We start from the raw sequence: 25,053 nt of genomic DNA on the forward strand, positions 1-25,053 counted from the left end.
AGCAGCACTACCACTGTGCCACCGTGCCGCCCAAGAGGAAATTTAATTGGGAAAAATTTAAGTACTCGTGACACGTTTAAAAAAAAAACTCCGCACCCTAGGAATTAAATGATTATGACCCAATAAAAAATAAATGCACAAAAAAAAAAAAAAAAAAAAAACCTGCCCGACCAAAGCGTTAACATTTATGAAGAAACCTTGGGGTGTTTGGTATTGTCATTCAATTCTTTAGTCCTTCATTGCCTGCAAATGACCAGGGAAGAAGAAAGAGCAGTGCTGCAATCTGCAGTATGTAAACTAATGAAGTGCTGTGGCTGTGACGTTTCTCTGCTTTTGTCAAATGTGTGTTTGACCTGTTGGTCTGCAATCCCTAAATGTACTGATATACAGACAGATGTCATAATTCATTCATACAGTGCCACCCAGTGGTGAAAATGAAGTATGCTTTCGTTAAAAAACACGTCCCTTTGAAAGCAGCAAAACTATGGTATTAGTATCTCTTACAATTGTTTTACTGAATATTTCTCTGAAGGAGCTGCAGACCATGTTACCTGAATGAGCTGCCCAAGTCTTTTTCATAGTTGCTCAAAAGTTACAGCCATAACAAATACAAATATAACATGGTAAATTTTATTGTAAAGGAAAAATTCACAATGTTGATTTTGACATAACCCAACAGCCAGGTATTCATTTTCACCCTTTTTTTTCGGGGGGGGGGGGGGGGGGGGGGCTTGCTGTGCCTTTAAAGCACCCTATAAAGGCACTTTAGAAATACAGTTTTATTATTATAATGCAGTACTTCAAAATGAAACAAACCCACTCTCATAAGACTGCAAGACCAAGAAGCACAACATTTCATAACCTTTCACCTTAATGAAAATGTGTTCTTTTTTTTTTTTTTTTTTTTTAATTTAAGTAAGGGACACCATCACCACCAATGTGCTGTTCAACAGCAGGCCACAGATCACATTTGGTTGTAATATTCAGACATACGGTGTGGTTAAAGTGGTGGGACAGAACGACCGACCGAATCAAACAGGGGAAAGAAGAATTAACAGTACAGTCTTAGGATTCAAATGAAAAAAGTGAATTCATTAATTTTTCTAAAAGATTTAAACGCAAATCATCTGAGACTTGGCGCATCCTATATGGCACATTTATTTAAAAATAAAGAGCAACACCCAAGGGGGGGTGGAGATATTATATATATGTATATATGTATATATAAAAAGCAAACACACATCACATCATATTAAACCCCATCCCCTTTATATAGTAGCACGTCCCATGTTTTAATTTTTATATGCTTTTAAGCACTTCACATTCATTTTGCTATTTACAGCCAGCATTAATGCAACACATTTACCAAAGTTAATTTCTACAAAAAAAAAAAATTAGAAAAAAAAAAACACAAAAAAAAACCCCACAAATGGAGAGCTGCAGTATATATATGAAGCTAATTAAAAAGAAAAAAAACAAAAAGGAAGTGTGTGTCTATTCATTCCACATCCTGCTTTTCACAATTCCGTGCAAACCTTCACCCCCTAATATTAGCTGCAAGAATACACAACGAGCACAAAGCTCATCCCCGTTGCTTTTCAAAAATCGAAAAAAAATGTATAGATTTCCGTATCTCGACCACCATCTATACACAAATCTGGACGCAGAGCTGCAGCAAGAGGCCCCATTAGAACAAGATGCAACTGCCCGAACAAGAGCATGCAAGAAACTTGGAAGAGATTAGAAACTGAACTTTTCTTGCTAGCTGCACAGTTAATTATGAACAGAAATTAACGCTCAGATGTTACATTGACCTTGTTCAATGAACAAAAACGACTCTGTCATTTTTTTTGTTTTGTTTTTTGTTTTTTTTTTTCGCCTGTCAATTACGAATCAAAGGGCCACAAACTCATTCCGAGACGGATCGATCTCATGCATTTGAAATTTGCATTTTTGTTTTATGTTGTCGAAACACCCCCACCACCCCCCGTAGTACTGATGGCAGACTAATTAGAATCAGGTTGAGTACAGATTTTTTTTTTCCCTTGCTATTTTATAGACAGAGTGACCAAAGAAGAACAGCAGGCATGTAAGGAAGGTGCTTCACTTTGCAGTCATCATTTGCACAAACTCTGCAAAAGAAAAGAGATAAATATAAATTGGCTTCAAAGCATCATAAAAGTACTCAATACATACAAAGAAAAGTGGTAAACAAATCAAACAGGAGGGGGGGGGGGGGCTGCAAAGCACATGTGAATTGAGAAAACAGGATAGCATTAATATTTTGCACTAGTAAGAAAACCCAAGAGAGACAAAGACACTATTTTCCCTACCCCAGGTAACACACCAAGTTTTCCTGTAGCTCAGGGGTTCCCAACCCAACTCGAGATGCCTGCAAACCCCTCAGGTGGAGTGACCAATAGGAAGGCTGCGTCGCCATTCGCCAAAAGTAAGTGAGGTGCGTCGTTTGGACTTTATTGTGGTGCAGTCGGCTGTCATTTATTAGTTTGAGCTCCCCGTTCAGCGATATGAAAAGAATCGAGCATTGATTGAGCAATTGTCACCTGGGAATGAGGCGCAGAAATGCTGCGGGAGGACTGTTCATAAAGACAAATCATTTTTTGAAAAAGGAGAATATAATTTGGGCCTTGCAGTGATCCATAGAGAAGGCTGAACTTTAGTACCGACTACTGTGCATGCCCAGATTGTGAAATAACGCTGTCTGATTGACATTGATGCCAGAGGGGTTTACAAATGGAACTATGAATTGAATGCAACCTATGCTGCTTACACTCAAGTCCATCTCCCCTGCTGGCAGTCTTAGCAGTAGCGCAGAAATTTTAACCATGTGGTGCGTCCGAAATGCAATGTAGGTGTTCTTGTGGAGGTGGGTGTTGGGTGGGGGCAAAGCTTGCCAATTGGATTTCATTTCTTCATGATCCGCCAACACCCTTTGCTTCACGAGGGTCTCAAATCCACAAAATCCTTTCATTGTTGATTGTGTGTCCTTGCTGGGTAACTCAACTGCCAGGTTGTCAATTAAGTGTGTCTACGCTTTATGGGGGACACATTTACAGGATCACGGGGATAAAATAAAGGTAAACTACACAGCTTAGAATGACGTTTTAGGCACTTAAGTTCAATTTCTTCACTTGCAGTACTGTATGTGGTTCAATAATGAGAAATCTGACTAACTCCAGAAGGGAATTGTATGTCTGTAGTACTAGGGTGTTGTACCGTGTTAGCCATTATGAATGTAGCGAGAAGTCAAGCAAAATGACACCTTTACTATGCAAGCTTTCGAGGCAATTCAGCCCCTTCTTCAGGCAAGATCCGAGTTGCCTTGAAAGCGTGAATATTGTAATCTTTCTAGTTTGCCTAAAAAAAAAAAGAGGTCATTTTGCTCGACTTCTAAAGAGGTCATTTTGCTCGACTTCTAAAGAGGTCATTTTGCTCGACTTCTAGCTACATTCATAATGGCTAACATGGTACAACACCCTAGTACTACTAATTTTGTAGGGGATGTGAACATAAATAAAACATTTTCTACTGGCACGGGACACAGAAAAGGTTGGGAACCACTGTTATAGCTCATAGGTTTTTCTCAAATATGTAGGCTGAGCACTACTAGAATTTAACAAAGGATTTGTTTTTTGAATAACCCTGTTTTTGCACAATATTATTTGAACTCTAGACTAGTGCTGGAAGGTATACTGGTTCATACCAAAAACTATTTTATTTTTGTTAGGATATAGATTTTTCTTATACTGCAGTACAGATTTAAATAGCTTAAACAACGTTTGGAATTTGGTGCAGCGGAAAACTGCGTAAGGGGGGACCTTTTTCTCTGCTACACTGCTAAATACGCATGCAATGGAGTACATGAGTTAGTGGACGCATTGAGCAATATAAATGGACAGAACATTCAGAAACTGAAGCTGTAGTAGATGAAGTTGAACGTGATGACACAGAAGAACTTTTGCCGAAAAAAAGGAGCTGGGTCTATTGTATGGAGATACTTTGGTTTTAAAAAGGTCGGATGTAGACCAAACAACTATTTACTGCAAATGCTGTGGAGCTAAAGTTGTTGCCGGAGGTGACAACACAAGCAATTTGCAGCACCACGAATGTGTGGTACTAAGATTGGCACCCTCCATGTTCTCAGGTAAAACTGAAAAAGCTACAGAGGACACTCAAGTCGGACACGTTTGCCAAAGGTACTGCCTACAACAAAAAAAGCAAGCGGTGGATCAAGATAACCAACGCCATTACAATCCATATAGCTAATGTGTCAGTGGACAGAGATTGGTAACATTAACAGAAAGTGTAGTTGGTTTACAAAAAATACTATTCATTGCTTTTCTAACACATGTTCAGTGCAATACAACTTTTGACAAGCACCTCTGGATATTTTACTAAGTCTAAATGCCTCTTTGGATGGTTGAAAATATGTTGTCAAAATTATAGTTTAAGTTGTTTGCAAAATTTGTTCAATAAAAAGGTTCTATATTTTGACTGCAGCTGTCATGCAATGTGATTCCTTCTCTTCATTAGTACCACCCCCTTGAAAACTATCACTTCATGGGGCCATGCAAACCTGTATTAATACTTGTGTGCACATTAAAATGTTTTATTTTACAATGTACAATTCTCGTGACAGTGGAATAGGTTATTCTTAGCCATTCTACTGCAGAAATTGCAGTGAAAAATGTGGTTAACATCCACTCATGCACGGAAAAAAAATAATGTTGAATACCATGAACTCAGTATCATTTTGAAAAATACCGTGATACAGAATTTTGGTCATACCGCCCAGCACTACTCTAGACTATTTAATAAAACCAGAAACTAAAATAAATAGAATAAAATCATTTGCCAAACTCTCCTATAGAAAAACAGCAATGCATGGCCCCAATTTAAAGTGAGTGCCTATAAAAACATATTTACCCTTTTGGAAGCTTTCATATTTTGTTGTTACGCAACACTGAAATCATAGTGGATTTGTTCTGCCTTTTTTTGGCATACAGTAGATCATCTGAAGAAAATGGTCTACAGTCTCTCCCCATTAGGCTTACATACCCACTACAGTAGGGGTCCCAAACTCCGGGCCTGGAGGGCCTCAGTGGCTGCAGGTTTTCATTCTAACCCTTTTCTTAATTAGTGACCTGTTTTTGCTGCTAATTAACTTCTTTTGAATTCATTTTATTGGACTTGCTCTTGCAGACTCGGACTCCTTAAGCGTTTCATTTTCCTTATTTAGCAGCTAAACAATAATGAGATACAAAAAGAGTCAAAACAAGACCAGCAAACTGTGACCATCATACAATATCTGAAAATAAAGAAAGGTGAAGGTCTCAGTTATGCTAATCTGCTCAGATCCCCAAAACATTTGACCGGTGTTCTTAGAAAAGAGAAAAATCAACAATTTCAGAAATGTTGCTGCTCTTATTGTGTAATAGCAGACAAGCCATGGAATTAAACAACGAGTTTAAGAACAAGAGTCGGCACCTAATTAAGCAACTGGTTGGTGCTTAAGACCCTGACTTAGCTGGACATTTCTGTTTGGGTGCCATTTATGGAAAGAAACAAAGCAATTCAGAGGAATGATGAAGAAATACAGGGGAACAAATCTTAAAAGACAAGTCAATTAAAATGAAAAGGAGTTAATTAGCAGCAAAAACAGGCCACTAATTAAGAACAGGGGTCGAATGAAAACCTGCAGCCACTGAGGCCCTCCAGGACCGGAGTTGGGACCCCTGCACTACAGAATGCTATTCTTCAGTCCTTCATAACGTGTGAACGACTTGGGAAGAGGAAAGAGCAGCGCTGCAATCTGAAGTATGCAAACTAATGAAGTGCTGTGGCTGTGACATTTCTCTGCTTTTGCCAAATGTTTGTCCTGCTGGTCTGCAATCCCTAAATGTACTTAAAGACAGATGTCACACACAAGCTGGAAGAATTTGGCCTGTTTTTACATGACAAAGTCTTGCAAATTCACTTAACATGCCAGAGTGATCACCACCTCTAATCTCAGAAGTGTATTTCTCCACTGGGAAATTCCATATTTCAATTGTGAATGAGCTTTTACCCTTTAATGCAGTAGATTCGTTATCAAGTACATTAAAGTTTGATACTTGATTTATTTAAACACAAATACTAATTTAGAGAGGCAGTGCCTTTTTCTTTGTATCACATAATTCTGTTTACACCACCCCTCTCCCCTGCTTTCACTACAAAATACATAAACAATTGAATGCGAGGTACGACTTAAGTAGTATATCGCTGAACCTGTCAAGACGTGACATACAATGGCAGCCATGCCTCAGTATACAGTGGAGTGTGTTGCTGCTGTGTGACTGTTACCTACTACAGTGCTGCCATCTAGTGGATAGTCATAGAATTATTTGGTGTCAACAGCTTGCAGAAAATTGTGTTATAAATAGACAGTGCATAGTTACTGTATGTTGCAAAAAAGATATAAAGCTGCTGATGTTCTGAAACAACTAGATTACTTGCAAAATGAATATTTTGATAAGGACAGTGATCGATTAACTATCAGCTGGATTGGGTTTACTGTTGCAGTTAACTGACCCGAAGGTGTTTCATCATCATAAGCCATCAAGACTACTGTCAAGGATCAAGACAGCGCTACATGGACATTCTGCTGCCCACCGTACACAGAAAGTCAACTACCGCCAAAATGTGTGGTGTGCAGTAAGCTTGGTCATTTCGAAGAAACACTGCGTGTTTCTCAGAGTGCGGAGTGGTGGCTCCGAGGCTAAGGATTTGCACCAGCATCTGGAAGGTTGCTTGATCAAGACCCCTTTACTGCCAAAAGAGATCCTGCTCTACTGGGCACTTGAGCAAGGCCCTTAACCTGCAATTGTTCCAGGGGTGCTGTACTATTGCCGACCCTGCACTCAGACCTCAAGGGGTATGCGAAAATGAATAAATTCCTGATAAAAAAAAACAAAAAAAAAAACTGTATAAGGCAAAATAAAGAACAGAACAAAAACACATTATATTTACGGCATGTGCGCTTCTAAGCTGGCATACTTCTAGGACTCGCATTCAAATGGAGACTTTTAGTCATGTTACTAGTCAAAATAAAGTAACGTTTTCTTTACATTTTTGACAGAGTTAATTAACTGTTGATAATAAAAGCATTGCTTCATATTTAATACAACAGCATGGAAATGTAAATGAATCAGTAGTGATTTTATAGATTTGTTCGTAAACCAAATGATCTTCTAGATCAGGGTTCTCAAACTCTGGTCCTGGTGGGCCGCAGTGGCTGCAGGTTTTCATTCTAACCCTTTTCTTAATTAGTGACCTGTTCTTGCTGCTAATTAACTTCTTTTCCTTTCACTTTAATTGACTTGCTTTTTAAAGATTTGTTCCCCTGAATTGCTTAATTTCTTTCCTTAAATGGCACCCAAACAGAAATGAAATGTGAAGCCAACAGAAGACTAACTAAGACTAACTAATTTCACGCCAACCAGCTGCTTAACTAGGCGTCGAGTCTTGCCGTTAATTAAACCGGTTCTTTAATTCCATGGCTTGTTGCTGCTCTCATTGTGCAATGGCAGACATTTCTGACATTGTTGATTTTCTCTTTTCTAAGAGCACTGCTAAAATGTTTTGGGGACCTGAGCAGATCAGCATTCCTCAGACCTTCATCTTTCTTTATTTTCAGATACTGTATGATGGACACAGTTTGCTGGTCATGTGTTGGCTCATTTTGTATTTCACTATTGTTTGGCAGCTAATTAAGGGATCTGAGTCTTCAAGAGCAAGTCCAATAAAATGAATTCAAAAGAAGTTAATTAGCAGCAAAAACAGGTCACTAATTAAGAAAAGGCTTAGAATGAAAACCCACAGCCACTGTGGCTCTCCAGGACCGGAGTTTGAGAACCCGGTTCTACATGATTTTAATAATATGTCAGTCCACTCTGTATTGTGTTGTCCCAGTACAGTTTAAAGATTGGCAAAAAGATACGGTTACTCAGTGGCTCACCGATGACATACAGGCATTAAAGAAAAAAGATTAAAAAAAAAATGTAGGAAAGTTGAAAGAGCATGGAGAACTTTTTAGCTAAATGTGCGCTTAGAACAATTGAAAGAACGGAAGACTCCATACAATAATGCTAAAAAAGTAGATAGAACATCTAATTTTTCTGAGTTTATTGATGCAAACCTTTATAATCCTAGCTTCGCCATTTAATACTTCAAATGACCTTGTTAAACCAACATAGAGGAAGGCCAACAGTGCTCTGTTTAACACTTTTACACTGTACATCCGTTCCCATCACTCTTCTGCCCACATCTTCATTGCCTCTCTTCATCATGGGACCAGACCACTTCATCCTCCTTTCCTGTACTTTTTTAGATGTCTCTCCCACTTTTGTTGTACCTCTGATTGTCTCATTTCTTATTCTGTCCGGTTATGCCACACACTCATCTCAACATTCTTATTTCTGCCACGTCTAACTTTTCCTGCTGCTGCACTCCCTTTACTGCCCATGTCTCAGCTCCATATATCCTTGTTGGTCTTACCATTGTCTTAAAAACCTTACCTTTTATTGTATGAGCACACAATACTAATAACGTCTTCCAATTGCTCCATGCACACTACACTCTATAGGTTATCTTGGCATTCCATTTTCATATTGGGCTACGACAGTTCATAGATATTTAAATGTACAGTATTTATTCTTTTCAATAGCTTTACCTAGAGCAGGCGGTCATCAATCACAGTCCTGGAGGACCGCATTGGCTGCAGGTTTTTGTTCCAACCTAGTGGCTTAATTAAAAAGCAATTCTTGCCAATAATTTAAATTTCATGGCTTGTTGGTGCTTTAACTCTGCCATGTCAGGCCATTCTCATTTCCTCGATTTTCTTCCCCTTTTTTAAGGATATTATCCAAATGATTTGAAGGCTAAAATGGAGGAGTAATTCTAAGTCCTTCACTTTTTCTCTTCCCTTTCCGTCCAAGTATTTAATTAAACCCAATAGTGCATGATAAATACACACAGGTGTAAATGGTGAAATGCTGGTTTCATGTCATTTGCATGTTATTGCTAATTAGGAGCAATTAAAAACTGAGAATACAGCTGTTTAAGACTCAAATAAACAATAAGGATTCAAAATCTTAACGAGCGAGACAACTAAAGTGAAGCAGAAGTGTCACTGGAGCAATAAGTGCTTCTTAAGCAACTGGGTTAGAGCAAAAACCTGTAGCCACTGCGGCCTTCCAGGACCATGATTGAGGACCCCTGACCTAGAGGGTAACTTCTGAATCCTGATCATTATTCAGTCTCATATATTCTGTCTTCTTCATCCCTATTTCTTCCAATGTCCTTCTCCATTCTTCTAACTTCCCCTCCACTTCCTCTTTTCTGGTGGAAAAGGGCACCATTTGTCCTATTAAAGGGGAGCACACCCTCTGGGCACCAAGGGAAAATACATTTCAAAGTTTAAAAATACCTGCTAAAGGACAAGGAGAGGCAACATCCGTCAACCACACCCAGGTCTCCAGATGGGCCTAAACTGGAACTGCTTCAACAAGTAACTTGCCACGCGTGCACTGGCACAGAAACTGATGTTCTCTATGCTGATGTGAGTGTGCCACCATTAAAAAAAAGCAGCTGAAGAGCGAACTTCTGGTATAACTAAACACTGACTTTTGACTGGATTGGCTGACATAGTAAAAAAATGGATAACTGGCTTTTTGATACAGATTAGAAAACATTTCCAAATAAAGAAATTAACGTATTTGAAGAGCAGCATAGATATCTTGTAATAATTATACACAGTATCTAAACTCACCTTCATAGTTAACTTGTCCATCACCGTCAATATCTGCCTCCCGGATCATCTCATCCACCTCCTCGTCTGTAAGCTTTTCGCCCAAGTTTGTCATGACATGACGAAGTTCTGCTGCACTGATATATCCATTTCCATCCTACACAAAAACAAATGTGACACCTATAGAAACATGCAGTTAAACATTTTGTAACGTATTTATTGCCGATTGCAAGGAATTTGACATCTCGATTAGGTATGAGATAAAAAAGTTTTAATCTTACCGTAGCTCAACATTTTCAATGGACTTTCATAACTTTTATAAAAACTTAGTCGTGGCGCCAAAAGTTCTGAGAGTGACATAAGTGTTGGTTTTCACAAAGTCTGCTGCTTGTGTTTTTAGATCTTTTCGTCTGATGTTTCTATGGTTATACTGAAGTAGAATTACAAGCAGTTCAAGTTTCAAAGGCTTTTATTGACAATTATATTAAGTTTATGCACGGAGTAAATATTTGCAGTGTTGGACCTTCTTTTTATTGATCTTGGCATGTTGTCAATCAACTTCTGGCCCAAATCCTGACTGATGGCAGCCCCCTATTCTTGCATAATCTATTTATCTATCAATCTATCTATCTAATCAATGCTTGGAGCTTGTCAGAATTGGTGGGTGTTTGTTTGTCCGCCCACCTCTTGCGTATTAACCACAAGTTCTTAATGGAATTAAGGTCTGGGGAGTTTCCTGGCCATCGAAATTTTGTTCCCCGAGCCACTTAGTTCTCACTTTTGCCTTATGGCCTGGTGCTCCATTACACTGGAAAAGGCATGGCTGGTCACCAAACTGTTCTTGGACGGTGGGGAGAAGTTGCAAACTTTGTGGAAAACCGATACATGTGTCATTCTCAAAACGTTTGGCCATGACTGTACATATAATTTTTCTACCAATGCAGTTCTAAAGGGGCACAAGAAGAGAGTGACCATGTGGCCTGTCTTTCTGGCCAAACCACGAAGTATTGAGCATGACTTTGTTTATGCCATCATAAAAACCATGCCCAAAGAAAAGACTGAGTAAAGCAAACCGAACTTAAAAATCATTTTTTCATTAAGAGACACCCATCAAATCTTCTTGAAAAGCAACCGGATTTTAAAAATACATTTAATCACAGTTAAGAGTCAATAAAGTGCAAAGTTGAGGGAAAACAATTTTACCTGCAGTGGCTGATGGAGGACTGACATTAGTACAGTCTTCAAAAGCAGAGTACAATGGCTCTAACTTTTACAACTCATTTTCTTAATGTGTTACTCAAATACAAAACTACTTCTTTTGACAGCTCCCATTTAGGGGTCGCCACAGCAGATCATCCATCTCCATCCATCCATGTGTTTTACATTATTTTCTGCCTTCATATTCTCTCACCGCATCTATAAACCTCCTCTTTTCCTCTTGCCTGGCAGTTTTATCCTCAAGATTCTTTTCTGTACCTCTTATCTCTCTTCTGCATGTGCCCAAGCCATTTCAATCTTGCCTTTCTCACTTTGTCATGAAACTGTCGTACCTGTGTTGTCCCTCTAACATACTCATTCTTAATCCTGTCTAACCTCGTTACTCCAAGCGAAAATCGTAGCATCTTCAACTCTGCCACCTCCAGCTCTCATTCAGTGCCACCGTCCCCAAACCAAACAACACAGCTGATCTCACTACCGTCCTGTAGACCTTCCTGCCACACTTGCAGGTACTCACAATCACAATTTACGCCTGTTGCTCTTCTACATCCAGTCTACCCTGCCTGCACTCTGCTTCACCTCTCTGACCGAATTCTCTGTTGCTTTGGACTACTGATCCCAAGTATTTAATATTAGCCTACTTCCACCACCTCCTTTGCTTGCAGTCACACCCTTCCACCACCTTCCCTGTCACACACTAACGTCTTACTCCAACCGACTTTCATTACCCTTCTCTCAAGTGCGTACCTCCACTTCTCCAGGTTTGCCTCAACCTGCGGTCTACTCTCACTTCAGATCACAATGTCATCTGCTAACACCATAGTCCATGGAGACTGTTATAATATTGCAACTTTAAAATGAGTTCATCAAGAACACGGGGACACGGAAACATGTTAAAGGTTAATTCTGTACAAACATTAGGAAATTTTTCTTTACACACACACACACACACACACACACACAACCATAGAGACTTGGAAGAAGTGACCAAGTACTCTGGTAAAGAGTAGGACCTTAGGGATTTTCAAAACTCGACTTGACGCTATTTTAGAAGAATAGGATTGGCAAGCGTTTGAGCTAAATGGCCTATTCTCATTTAGATTACTCTAACATTCAATTCAAGAAGCATCTCAAAAATGTGGAATACCGAACTATGAAAAGTGAGAGGTGTTTTTCAATTCAGACCATTACACGACACACACTGCCTAGACAGATGCATGCTGTGTTAATATCTCTGTTGAGTAGCTTGGGCAAATCCTGAGCTGCATCAATATCGTGCGAACAAAGTGATCAAGTAGAGTAATGTGTTACTCTTGAGCATTATCAAAGACAACAGAAGAGATTGTATTTGGTTTACCATCTGAATCTCTCCAAGTGTTTATTGTTATCCATCTAAATATTTGGGTGTAATGATACAGTAGATCCCACTATTCTGGGAAGATCACATTCAATTTGTCAGCAAAAGATTTACTTCCTCCATTGCCTTAGGTCTTTGGTGGCAAGTAGACATTTTGTGATTTTTAACGTTTGTGATTATGAATGTTTTATAGTATAACACTATAGGTTGCAAATGCTTGTCCATTACCTTAAAGTCAAAACAAATCCACCAGATTAAGATCTGTTCAAAGATTTTCCACCAACCCCTAGAGAAACTTCATATCATAGTAACATTTTAGGGCTAGCAAAAGACAATCCAAGTCATCTCCTGAACAGTGAAAATAACTTGTTACCATTAAATCAAAACTATGGGGTTCCATAATTAAGTAGGGTTAGACTGAGGAACTCCTTTATGCATCCATCAATCCTTAAAACTAAGGAACCTAACTCTAGTTCAAACAGACATTAAAATAGTGTGTTTTGTGATGGTATGCGCCATGTTAAATGTATGCATTTTTTGAGATGGCAACTGCCCAACAACCTATCTATGATTCACAGATCACTGAGTTTCTATTTGTATACACGAAATGCAGACTTGTTTTGTGTGTAAATCTTTATATATACAGTAATAATATACTACCGTGGCTGTCAGTTTGTCTGTCCGGGATTCTAAATCACCAGTAACTCAAACTGCTCGACTTAGTGACCTGCAATTTGGTACACATATACTATGCGATGTCTGCTGTTCACTTTCGGGTGATGATTGACCTCCAAGATTATTTCTCTTTTTATTTTATTGTACAATCAACTCTGGGCAGCGACCAGCAGGGCAGCTGTGCGGCACATGCATATGGACGCCGTTCTCATCCCTACCACCTTCACCGTCACTTCCTCTACCTCTTCATATCTTAAATAAGTCTTCAATCTGCCTCAAGAATGAACACTAGAATTACCAGAGCCTACGAAAAAGAAAACTCTTAGATCCGGCCCACCTTAAATCCCATTGCACCTCTCCATCAGCATCTTTTGTCCTGTAAATGTGCCGATAAAGAGAAGCAAGCAAGCAGCCTGCTATTCCTTCCCCCCATTGCCGCAGAATGTGCACAAAGTTCTCCCAGCTCATGCCTTGATTGATTATCTGGGAGTGAAGTGCTGGAGTTTTAGAGTGGAAATAATAGATTATTTGGAACACATGCATTTCATGTGTGTTCCATTTCTACCATAATCTGTGTAAACACATTGTTAAAACAGAAATGTTTTTCATATTTTAGTAGTAAATGACAAAATGTTGGCATAAACTATATAATGTGTGACGCTAAAGTCCAAAGATTAAATAAACACTGACAAAAGGCTCAAGGACAAGAAAACAGCTTCCGTGGCGTAGCGGTAAGATTTGCTGACTTGTAATCAAGAGTCCCCGGTTTGATTCCGATTGACTCCTATTTTTGCAGTTTTCAGTAGTGAGCTGCTCTTATTGTTAATATTATACAGTTCACATACACATTTGATTTGTGTCTGTAACAGACGGTGTACATTTATAGTACTTGTAAAAGTTACCTTTTTTTTCCCACTTTTATTCTCTCAGTCACGATCACGATATATTACTATCGCCCTAGGGATCTGAAGCTGTTATTCCCAGTTTCAAATAAAAACTAACTGTAGATGTGAGTGGTGTTTTGCGTCAATAGAACTGGACGTTCGCTGATCTGGAGGGATAAAAGCTGACACACAAACGCTGGTGAATCTGCCTTCTTCGTATCTCACCGTTGCTTGTTTTTTTATTCAGTTTTATTGAGTGTTCTTGCTCTGGAGTACTGGGAGTACTTTGTGCACGTTCTGCGGCAGTGGGAGGATGGAATAGATTGCTGCTTGTCTTTATTGGAACATTTACAAGACAAAAGACGCTGACGGAGCGGTGCAATGGGATTTAAGGTGGGCCGGATCTACAAGTTTTTCATAGGCTCTGGTAATTCTAGTGTTACGAGCCAGCTTAAGTGAAAAATGAAAGAAAACGTACTAAGTAATTGCAACACAAACACTGACTTACTGTATATTCTCGCGTTTAAAGTTCTCCCACAGATAAGTTGGGGCTTGATTTTACCATATAATTTCCGGTATATTATAATGTTGGTCGTGTAAGTCAAATGCAGATAACTGACACTACTGGTCTAAGAGATGATGATATGCTAACGCTCACCTGAGGGAGTAACCACGGAGCAGACTGCCTTTTTTTCTCCTATGTATCGTGCCAATGTGACAATACAGTAATACCTGAACTATTCCGAAGCGACATTTGCACTGTTTTGTGTTTTTTGTATCTCACACCCTCATACACCTTTATCGTAAGAGCATCACTTATCTACGATGAAGCGTTCGATCAGAAGAAAATATGAAGCTGGTTTTAAATTAAAAGTTATTGCAAGAGGCAAAAGAAATTGATAACTGTGCTGCAGCAACAAAATTCGATGTGTGAGAAATTGATGCGAGATTGGAGGAGGCAAGATGAAGCTTAAAAAAAAAAAAAGTCGCATTTTTGAACGGGCGCATGAGTCGGGGTCGGATTTTATGATCGATATTTCAGGTTTCAAGACCCGACTTATAAACGAGTACATATGGTAATCAGCTGTAACATGAAAAGATACAGACGAAAGAGAAGAAGAGGGCCTCTAGAGTGGTGAAAAGAAGAGCTGCTCAGTAAGCAGCAAGCGCATCAACCTCTGAGCAAACAAATGCTAAAACGTACAGAGAAAAAGGAGGAAAACTAGGAATGCTCAAGTGTATTCACTGCACGTTATCGTGCAATGCACAGTTACTGGTTGTTATACAATTCTTGTTTAAGTATATTTGTGATGTGGGCTCATTAACACTTAAAATATAATTTAATAATTCTTGCAACAAAAGCAAACTCTTTGAACCTGAAGTCTTTTGTTGCAGTTGACAGAATTGTTATGCAGAACAGCAGGAGTAGAATGCAACTTTAGCCACACAATTGATATCCACTGATGGGGTTTCAGAGAGGTCTGTTTTGCTAAAAGAACTACCCTGCAAGTCACAGGTTTTCAGATATACAAGATATTAAAAACTCCTCTGTGATATTAAGAGGGATGTTCAAAATGTTTCTGCACTTTTTAAGTTTACTATGTAGAAAGGTGATGGATGCCATTTGTTTTTGAAATTCTTAATAAAGAGTTATATTAAAAAAAAAAAAAAAAAGTGCAGAATCTTTTTGAACATCCCTTGTACAAGAAAAAAAAAAAAAAGCATTAGTAAAACTGGTAGTTTCAGCTATAATATTAAGATATCTTTCAAAACCTTGATGCAGAAGTAGTCATCTCAGAAAAGCTGGAAAAACAGGCTACATTTATTGTTTTAAAAATTCATTAAAGCTACGGAATTAGCTCAAATTTGAAATGCAATTAAGTGAAACTGAGACTTGTATTTTCAAAAATGTCTTGAACAGAGCTCAATTCTTTTCTTACCTTATCAAATACCCTAAAGGCTTCTCTAATTTCTTCTTCACTGTCTGTATCCTTCATCTTTCTTGCCATCATTGTGAGAAACTCTGGGAAATCAATAGTTCCGTTGCCTGAAAAACAGATGATTAGTCAACACTGGCTTGTCAAGGGCTGCTGTAAAATTACTTAGCATTATGTACTGATTTTTTTTTTTCCTTTTTTCGATATTATTAAAATCAAATAACATTCCATACAAATAACTCAACTTTTACAAAAATAGGTTCGAAACAAATCAACCCCCACCCCTGACAAAGAGAGCTAGGCCAGCAGAGTAAAACTTTATTCTAGTAAAGATAAGTGAATAGATAAATTAATAAATGAATAAAAGGTAAATGGTGTAAAAGAGGGGAGAGAACCTGCTTCCTCAATTTAAATGCTTATTCTAAAATGTTATTGATCAGATCCTACCAGCTTTTGAAAAAGTTTTGTACAGATCTCCAAGTGCGAATTTGACTTTTTCAAGTTTCAAATAGTATATAACATCAGTTATCCATTGACTTAGAATAGAAGAGTAAAGATTCTTCCAGTTGAGCAAGATAAGTCTATATCTTGACCATTTTAAAGACAACTTGCTTGTCACTGCAGTTATCCTGCTCCTCAGTCTGTTGTAGAAAGCATGGAGATATTCAACTGGAATCTACCACCTCAACTTAGTTTCTATTAATGTCTCAGTTACAGAAAATGATAAAAACACATGTAAACAGTTACAATAAACAACATTACAAAGGCTTTGCAAAGTTATAATTGCCTGAATTACTTCGATTTTCCAAACATTGCTTAAAAATAAGAATGCGGATGGATAATGTATGTAACCCCTGAGGTTAAGGGAACACCCTGCTCCCTCCTCTTTACAAAACTGTTTCAGTTATCTTGGAGGAGGTGTAGAAAGGAAAGTTCCCTTCATATCATTTCACATTAGGACTAAAGTCAGAGCTCTGACATGGCATTCTATAATGTATAGTGACAAATTCCTGCAAAAGTTATGGATTTGCTGCTGTGTTTGGGTTTCTTTTAAACACTTCATGGCTAGGCGCCTTTGGAGCTTTTATCATCCTAGAGAGATGCATTAATATACACCTTTATCAAGAAATCCATCAACTTGAAAATATATTGTCCCTAAACTACTCTTAGCTGGGATGACGTTTTGATATTTAATTGTTTTTGTTTGCTCCAAACAAGTGTCTTGTACTATTACCAAAATGCTCAACACTATTCACAGATTATACAACCAGTAGTGGTGCACAGCACCCAGGCAGTTCAATTTATTTTATGAGCTTCAAAACATTTTCTGAGGCCCTTTGAAATAGTTTCTCATCGGTTTTCACTAAACCATGTTTAGCAAATTGTTAACATTAAACCCACACACAGTGTGCTGCGGACAGCTGGCACTCTTGCCCGGCTGGGAATGCCTTCATAGAAGAACCACCAGTGGGAAGCGAGAGAGCGTGCATAGGGCATTACCTCTCCCAGATTGCTAGATGGCGATCCCCCCCCCCCCCCCACCGCCCGGGTTGCAGTGGTGACCCGGATTCCCACATGGCATCATGGGACTTGGGATTTACTGACTCAGCCCCGTTGGGTTCTGTAGGTGCTGTAGGGACTGCCGAACTCTATTTTATTGAGCTCCAGCCTAACTCGGAAGTGCTTCTGGACCACTTTAATGGGATACCAGAGGTACTCCCTCCTGATGATGGCTCCTCTTATGCAGCACCTGGAAGGGGATTGGAGGGGGAGAGAAGACGAAGTGCTGTGTGGTTTATTCCTGTGCTTTTTCTGTACTGTGTTTGTGTGGGTAATGCTTGGGGTGGGGGGAGAAGAGTTTTCCACAAAATAAAATTAATGTGTTGTGCTTGACTTCTGCCTGCGTCTGTATGATTGAAACACATCACATAGATCGTTATCCTCCAAATATTAAAGTACACAATAAATCTGTAGGCAAGCACATCAATTAGGATTTTGCCAACTATAGCATATATGTCAATTCAACCTCATTAATTGCAAATTTAATTACAGGCAATTGATTTTCACAGGGACATTGTTAGGAAACTACACAAAAGTCAATGACACAAATGTCAAATACAGGTTTCAAGTTCCCCCAACGACCAAAAACTAATCTTTTGCTAGAGATAATTCAAAATGCACCTTTCTGCATATAAAATTCTCTAAAATAAAACATTCCTGAAAGTATGCACTTTTCATAACAGTTATTATGAAAGAACCCTTAAAATGCAGTTCACATAATACAACTGGCAACATGCAAAAACAATTTTTTGCTAGTCATTTTCTAGACTTCCTTGAAGTTTTGTGCCAACATCTCAGTAAAACAAACTTAATTCCTGGTGTCGGAAAATGACGAGACGGGCAAGGTCAATCCTTCATACCTGGTGGACGGCGTTGATTGTGAAGCACGCACACATATATAATCAGTCCGCGACATATGCTTCATGCACTGCCTGAGATCCTTAAGAGTGTTGGCGTATGGGACCATAGCAGAGGTGAGCTGTCATTCAGCCTTGACGGTGGTGGCAGCCTCGATAGTTCTAGTCAGACCTTACTTTTATCTTTTTTGCAGAGATAGCAAATCGTGTGTTTGGCATTAACAAATTGATCGCTGACAGATAAATGTTGTGCCGCAATGCTAGCAGGCACTAACACCTTTGTTTTCAAATGTATGGGGAGATCTTTACAACAGTTGGGGGAACAAGACCAGTGAGGTGGTTAGTAAGATGGTAACCACACCCCAAACTCATTTTTTTCCCTACCATGTATTGCAGAGTAGCCTGTGAATGTGTACGGTTGTCAACATGAAAAGTAAAAATGAAGTTACTAATAAAATTCTGTGAATGCCTGAAGTCAAAAAAGTTAAAATGCATGAATGCTGAGGATCGACTGTACCTTGTTTACTTTATACAAATTAAATTTATAAATAAGCAAAAATTACCTGTAACAGACTTGACTCTAGAAAATTACCAGTCGTCACATTGAAAGGCAGTGAACGGAGCAGCTTAGACAGAAATAGTGCAATTTAAAAGGTCAGTGCTAAAAAAACTGCATTTTAAAAATGAGCAATATGGATGTTAACTTCTCATAGCCTGCCTAAGTCAAGAAACATAAGATTTGTCTTTAACCTTTGAAGGTGAACCCTTATTCAGCTGCATGGTTGGAGGATTTTCAAATCAGGCAACAAAGGAAATCAGAATAACTGGGACATCACAGAGTCATAGTAGATAAAGACATTGGTAATGAATACAATTTAAACCTTCACTTAGGGGTCTCCCGGGTGCTCAGGGAATGCTGTAAGAGTGGACTTCTTTCAGTTAACGGACTGAAACATTAGTGTTAATAGGCAGTTATATTTATAAATCTGTTTCATGAAAGACTATTAGAAAGAAGAAAAAAAAAACTTGTCTTGGATATTACGCTTTCAGAGAATATTCACATTAACAAAATTACAGAGTTGGTGATTAATGGCTTCATTAGACAGGTCAGCTATAAGCTATGTATGGTCTAATTGATGTATGGAAAAACACCTTTTATTGGCAGGGCCTGAGTTACTTTGAAAGCTTGCATATTGTAATCTTTTTAGTTAGCCAATAAAAGGGGTCATTTTGCTCGACAGCTCACTACATTCATAATGGCTAACACGGTACAACACCTTAGTACTGGAAAAACACTGAATTTCAAAGAATTCATGCACTAAGAGCTCCATCTACTGGAAGAAATAGGAACGGACACATCTCTATTATAAAAAAGAGCAAGCAGGGGGCCTAGTTTTACAAAATAACCACATGCAAATACGAAACTGGTGTGACCGGTCAATACCTGGGTTGTGATGGTCAGCTTCTAGGTGCCAGGCTCTAAAGGGAATCCATTTCAGATAGTAGGATATCTACAGTCATGGCCAAATGTTTTGAAAAGGACACAAATATGAATTTTCAAAAAGTTTGCAGCCTCTGTTTTTATGCCGGCAATTTGCCTCTATTCTAGAATGTTAAGAAGAGTGATCAGATGAATTGCTATCAATTGCAAGGTCCCTCTGTCATGAAAATGAACTTAATCCCCAACAATCCCAATTCCACTGCATGTCAGCCCTACCACAAAAGGATCTGCTGACATTTCAGAGATCCTCTCGTTAACACGGGTGAGTGTGTCAACGAGCACAAGGTATGAGATCACTCTGTCAGGCTGATGGAGTTACAATAGAAAGGTTCAATTGTTGTCAAGGCGACATCAGGGCACCCAAGAAAGTCCAGCAAGTGTCAGGACTGTCTCCTAAAGTTGATTCAGTTGCAGGCACCACCAGGGCAGAACTTGGTCAAGAATGGCAGCAGGCAGGTGTGAGTGAGGCGAGGACTTTGAGGATGGCCTGATGGGTGTCAAGAATGGTAGCAAAGAAGCCAAGAAAAACATCAGGGACAGACTGACATTCTGCCAAAGGTACATGGACTGGACTGCTGGTGTCAAGTAATTTTCTCTGATGAATCCCGTCTGATTGTTTGGGGCATCCGGAAAAAAGAAAAGGTGAGGGGCGCTACCATCAGTCCTGTAAACAGTAAAAGCATCCTGTGAACATTCATGTGTGGGGTTGCTTCTCAGCCAAGGGAGTGCAGGGCTTACACACAATTTTGCCAAAGAAAACAGTCATGAATAAAGAATGGGACCAAAACAACCTCCAAGAGCAACTTCTCCCAACCATCCAAGAACAGTTTGGTGACTAACAATTGCTTTTCCAGCATGCTGGAACACCGGGCCATAAGGCAAAAGTGACAACTAAGTAGCTTGAGGAACAAAACATCAACATTTGGGGGTCCATTGCCAGGAAACTCCCCAGACCTTAATCCCATTGAAAACTTATGGTCAATCCTCAAGAGGCAGGTGAACAAACAAAAACCCACCAATTCTGACAAACTCCAAGCATTGATTAGGCTAGAATGGGCTGCCAGTCAGGATTGGGCCCAGAAGTTGATTAACAGCATGCCAGGGCGAATTGCAGAGGTCTTGAAAAAGAAAGGGGGGCCAATAATGCAAATATTGACTCTGCGCATAAACTTAATGTACTTGTCAATAAAAGCCTTTGCAACTTATGAAATGCTTGTAATTCTACTTCAGTATACCATAGAAACATCTGACAAAAAGATGAAGCAGTAAACTATGCGAAAAGCAATACTCGTGTCATTCTCCAAACCTTTTGCCACGACTGTAGAATTTAAAAAGTGATGTAAAGTTGCATGGAGGCTCTGGAGTAGTGAAAAGGCTGGCTGTCGAAGGTGTCAGTTGTTGGCAAGTGGAAAGCAAGAACAACAGGTAGGCTGGTGTGGCAACATTTATAAAGACAGAGAGCTCACTTTAGAAGCAACACTTTAGAAAACTGTCTAGCCCTAACCTTAATATATTAATACTTCTAGAAGGAAGACAACTAAAAGCATTAGATAGTTTTATAGGTCAATATTCTCACGTGTACAGACTACATTGAAATTCTTACTTGCATGTGCTAATCAACATGCAAAACATCGCCACTTTCCAGTGACCTGATTAGCGAGTTACCTCAAAACGTCTGCCTTCCTTACCTGAAAAATCCCAGAAGAGAGTCTACAACACTATCTACCATTAGGAGCCATTTGAAACTTTCACTTAAGATTCTAATGACAGTACCTGAATAGGATTCGGAGGTGAAGCTAAAGACGACTTTAGTCAATGCCACGACAAGAACAGTATCAATAAAATTAATGAAACTGTAGGTCAATAGAATATCATCCAGACAAGAACCAGAACAGATTATATAAAAATCTACATTGTCAGTTTTACAAAAGGTATTTAACATTACCAACAGTATATACTGCTTAAAATATCAGTGTGGAGGTAAGGGAATTATTTGTAGAAAATGTGTTACAATGGCTAACCACAACCCTCTGACTGGTGCACTGTGTGAAAGCAGAGTTGTCAACTCAACCTCAAACTTGGGTTGTGTTTGGAAGCAGACGTGCTGTAGATGCTTTAGCAGAAGAAAACAGAAGCAGGAGTTCCATCACTATAATACTGTGAGTATATACAAATAAAACTGGAAGTGGTCTCCCCTAGAGTTTCTCGTATACTCAGATATGCAGAGGGATGTTTGATGAGTAAACCGCAAGACAATGATTTTTACATTATGTACATTAAAGAACCATCAACAACAAATCAAATATATTGAACAATTATTATGAAAAGAAAGCTGTGATAAGTCTAGCAAAATGACACCCTTTATTGGCTAACTAAAAAGATTACAATATGTGAGCTTTCTCAGGCCCCTTCTTCAGGCAGAGATGTAATACAGAAACTGGAGTTCCCTGTGTTTAGATAGACACCAGGACAGGTACAACATTGGAAAACCTTTAAGTGAGACATCTTAAATGTAAAAAAATAATAGACCGCTACAGGCTAAGAATCATTTAGCAAGAGAGGAGAACAAATTCTACTCAAGATCTTTGGATAAGAAAACTGTCCAACAAAGTCTTTGGAAGTTTCTGATGAGTTTTTCCAAACAATGCGAGTCTGTAGTCAGGTTGTCTGTGTCAGTCAGAGAGATGCAAACAATCCTCATATCTGGCCATAAGACCAGTGCCTCTATTTAAACCATGTTGTAATGTGTTAAATTTTAGCATGAGTTTAACTTCCCATTCTTTTCTCTCTTGCTGTGTTCTGATGTTGCTCATAAGCCCTGTGACTTTAAAGTCCCTCTCACAATGTCCATGGCTGTTGACGTGGGCTGCTACAGGAACATCTGTGTTGCCATGCTTGATGTGGAACCAGTGTAAATGCATTCTCTGGCGGAGTGTTTGTCCAGTTTCTCCCACATTGAGTGCAGTGTCAGGACATTTCATACAGAGAATTAGGTAGACCACGTTAGATGACCAGCAGGAAAATGATCCCTTTATAAGACTGTGGAAATAGCCCAAAGGTTGATAGAAACCTATGTTTTGTACTTAATACTTGTATGCAAAATTTGCTTGACCTAAGTGAAAGCGTACTCAGGATATCATGTTTCCATACACACAGACAATTCCAAAAATTGCAAATTCTGACTCAAGGAGGTCTAAAACATTGAGATTCATAAAAATCTTGACATCAAATTTTTGGATGATTACAATACTTTCCTTATTACGAGAAAGTAAAAAAAGTTACACTGTTATTTTAAACAACAAAATATGCAGTATGCGGTCACCCCTCATGACAGACTGTAACCACCCTTACCCTCAGGTTATGATTATGCATCTTCCACTCACCGTCTGCATCCACTTCATTGATCATGTCTTGCAGTTCTGCCTCAGTGGGATTCTGACCAAGTGACCTCATGACTGTTCCCAACTCTTTAGTAGTAATAGTCCCATCTCCATCCTTGTCAAACAGTGAAAATGCTTCCTTGAACTCTATTCAGAAAAGTAAGTAGATTGAGTTTATTACATTATAAATAAATAAAATCTAAACAGGAACTTAAATTAAATGGAAAGAACTGAATGAGTGTTAATTTAACCATATTGCCTTGAATTAAAAACACAGACTTTTTAGCCAAATTAAAGCACGTGTTTATTAACATTTACAGTTGAGAGACTTTGTCAAGAAACAGCCAGATGTAGCAGATCATTTTGGAAGTTTACATTCAGGTCAGGTATGTTTGGAGAGTGTGCACTGGTACAAACACATTGCCACATCCACCACACGACGAAAACAGCGCAGGAACCCCAGTTGGCAACCCCCCCAGGCAGACACACGGTCCAGTCCCACCTTCCAGAAATAACACCTGGCTGCCGTACATAGATTGTTATGTGGGCGTTCACTTGGCCTGGTCCAGTCACTCGGATCCGCAGCAAATGAGGATACTGTGAGCCAGATCACCCTTGGGGAATTGAGCCACAACTGAGACTCCTTTACTTTACAGGTAATATTCCTCATTCGGAACTCTGTGAGCAACCGCTCGTTCAACACCAAGTTTAACCAGCACTACCCAAGGACTCTCCCAAGCGACACAGTACTAAGAGTCCAGTCTTCATCACTGGACAGCGTCCATGTCTCACAACCATATAGCCAAACAGGAAGCACCAGGACTCTAAAGACTTGGACCTTCATCCTTTTGCAAAGATATCGGGAGCACCACACACCCCTTTCCAGCGACTTCATGAACCCCAATCCGTCTACTGACGTCATAGGAAGAGTCACCAGACACATGAATGTCACTGCCGAGGCAAGAAAACCACTCGATGCAGTTGACAATCTCCCCGCAGACAGACACACTGCTGATGGCTGTGCCCAAGAAGTCATTAAAGGCCAGGCCTTTACATTCAATAAATCTTTAAAAAAAAATAAACAATAAATAAAAATTAAATGTTATCCAAAATCCTAAAATAAACAAAGTTATAAAGGCACAAAAATACCAAAAACGCAAAAATGAAGCATTATCGCTTAAATCCACTGTCTGCTTGAATTCAATCATGTGCATTTGTGCCTAAAACAATTTCCTTTGCAGAATCGGTTTACTTCAAGTACTGTAGGTATGAGGTATGTACTCACTCTCTCACACAGGCAGACATGAAAGACAGTATATAAAAGACAGAGTTTATTTACTCCAAGAAGAAAAGGACACTAACCGGTATTTCAACAAGTGAATAAGGAATAATTCTGCTATCGGACAGATGGTAAATACATAGACGCTCTACAAACACAGAGCTACAAGTCTGATGGTTTGGAGAAAATAAAAACTACCCGAATTCTCAGAGTTGTGACACAATGCTGACCTTTTGCCTCAGTCAATTGTATAAAACAAATTGCAGCTTAACTGCAGGAAATTCAGTTTTAGTTGTCAGATTGCATTTGGAGCGAAGTGATGCACGTTTAATAGGTTTACTTTGATGTTTTATTTTCTCAAAGAAAAACAGTTTGTTTTCTTTGCAGACTAAATTAAAAATCAATAGCAACCTCTCATTTCTCCAAAAAGTCCAACTGGAGAGTCACAAGTTGGAGCTTCGAAAACTCTACATGAACGCAGCTCTACCCTCCCCTGACTAGCGAAATTCCCACCAAATGTATATCTTTTGCTGCTTTTTTGCAAAGAAAAATGGATTTTTCAGTCTTATGTGTGAAGTTGACCTTACATAATGATGC

The 25,053-nt window shown here is 39.0% G+C and overlaps 1 protein-coding gene across 1 annotated transcript in view; it reads right to left on the reverse strand.

Annotated features, from left to right (window-relative positions):
* Positions 1-616: 616 nt before the first annotated feature.
* calm3a (calmodulin 3a (phosphorylase kinase, delta)) overlaps positions 617-25,053 on the reverse strand; it is a 52,000-nt gene continuing 27,563 nt past the window's right edge. Inside the window, exons 3-6 of the mRNA XM_028792283.2 lie at positions 23,181-23,324; positions 15,883-15,989; positions 9,830-9,965; positions 617-2,132 (exon numbers count right to left, since the gene is read on the reverse strand). Coding sequence (XP_028648116.1) covers positions 2,104-2,132; positions 9,830-9,965; positions 15,883-15,989; positions 23,181-23,324 — 416 coding nt within the window. The 3' untranslated portion in view covers positions 617-2,103. The remainder of the gene's footprint in view (positions 2,133-9,829; positions 9,966-15,882; positions 15,990-23,180; positions 23,325-25,053) is intronic.

Source organism: Erpetoichthys calabaricus, chromosome 1 (assembly GCF_900747795.2).
Source record: "Erpetoichthys calabaricus chromosome 1, fErpCal1.3, whole genome shotgun sequence".
NCBI classification, from domain to species: Eukaryota; Metazoa; Chordata; class Cladistia; order Polypteriformes; family Polypteridae; genus Erpetoichthys; species Erpetoichthys calabaricus.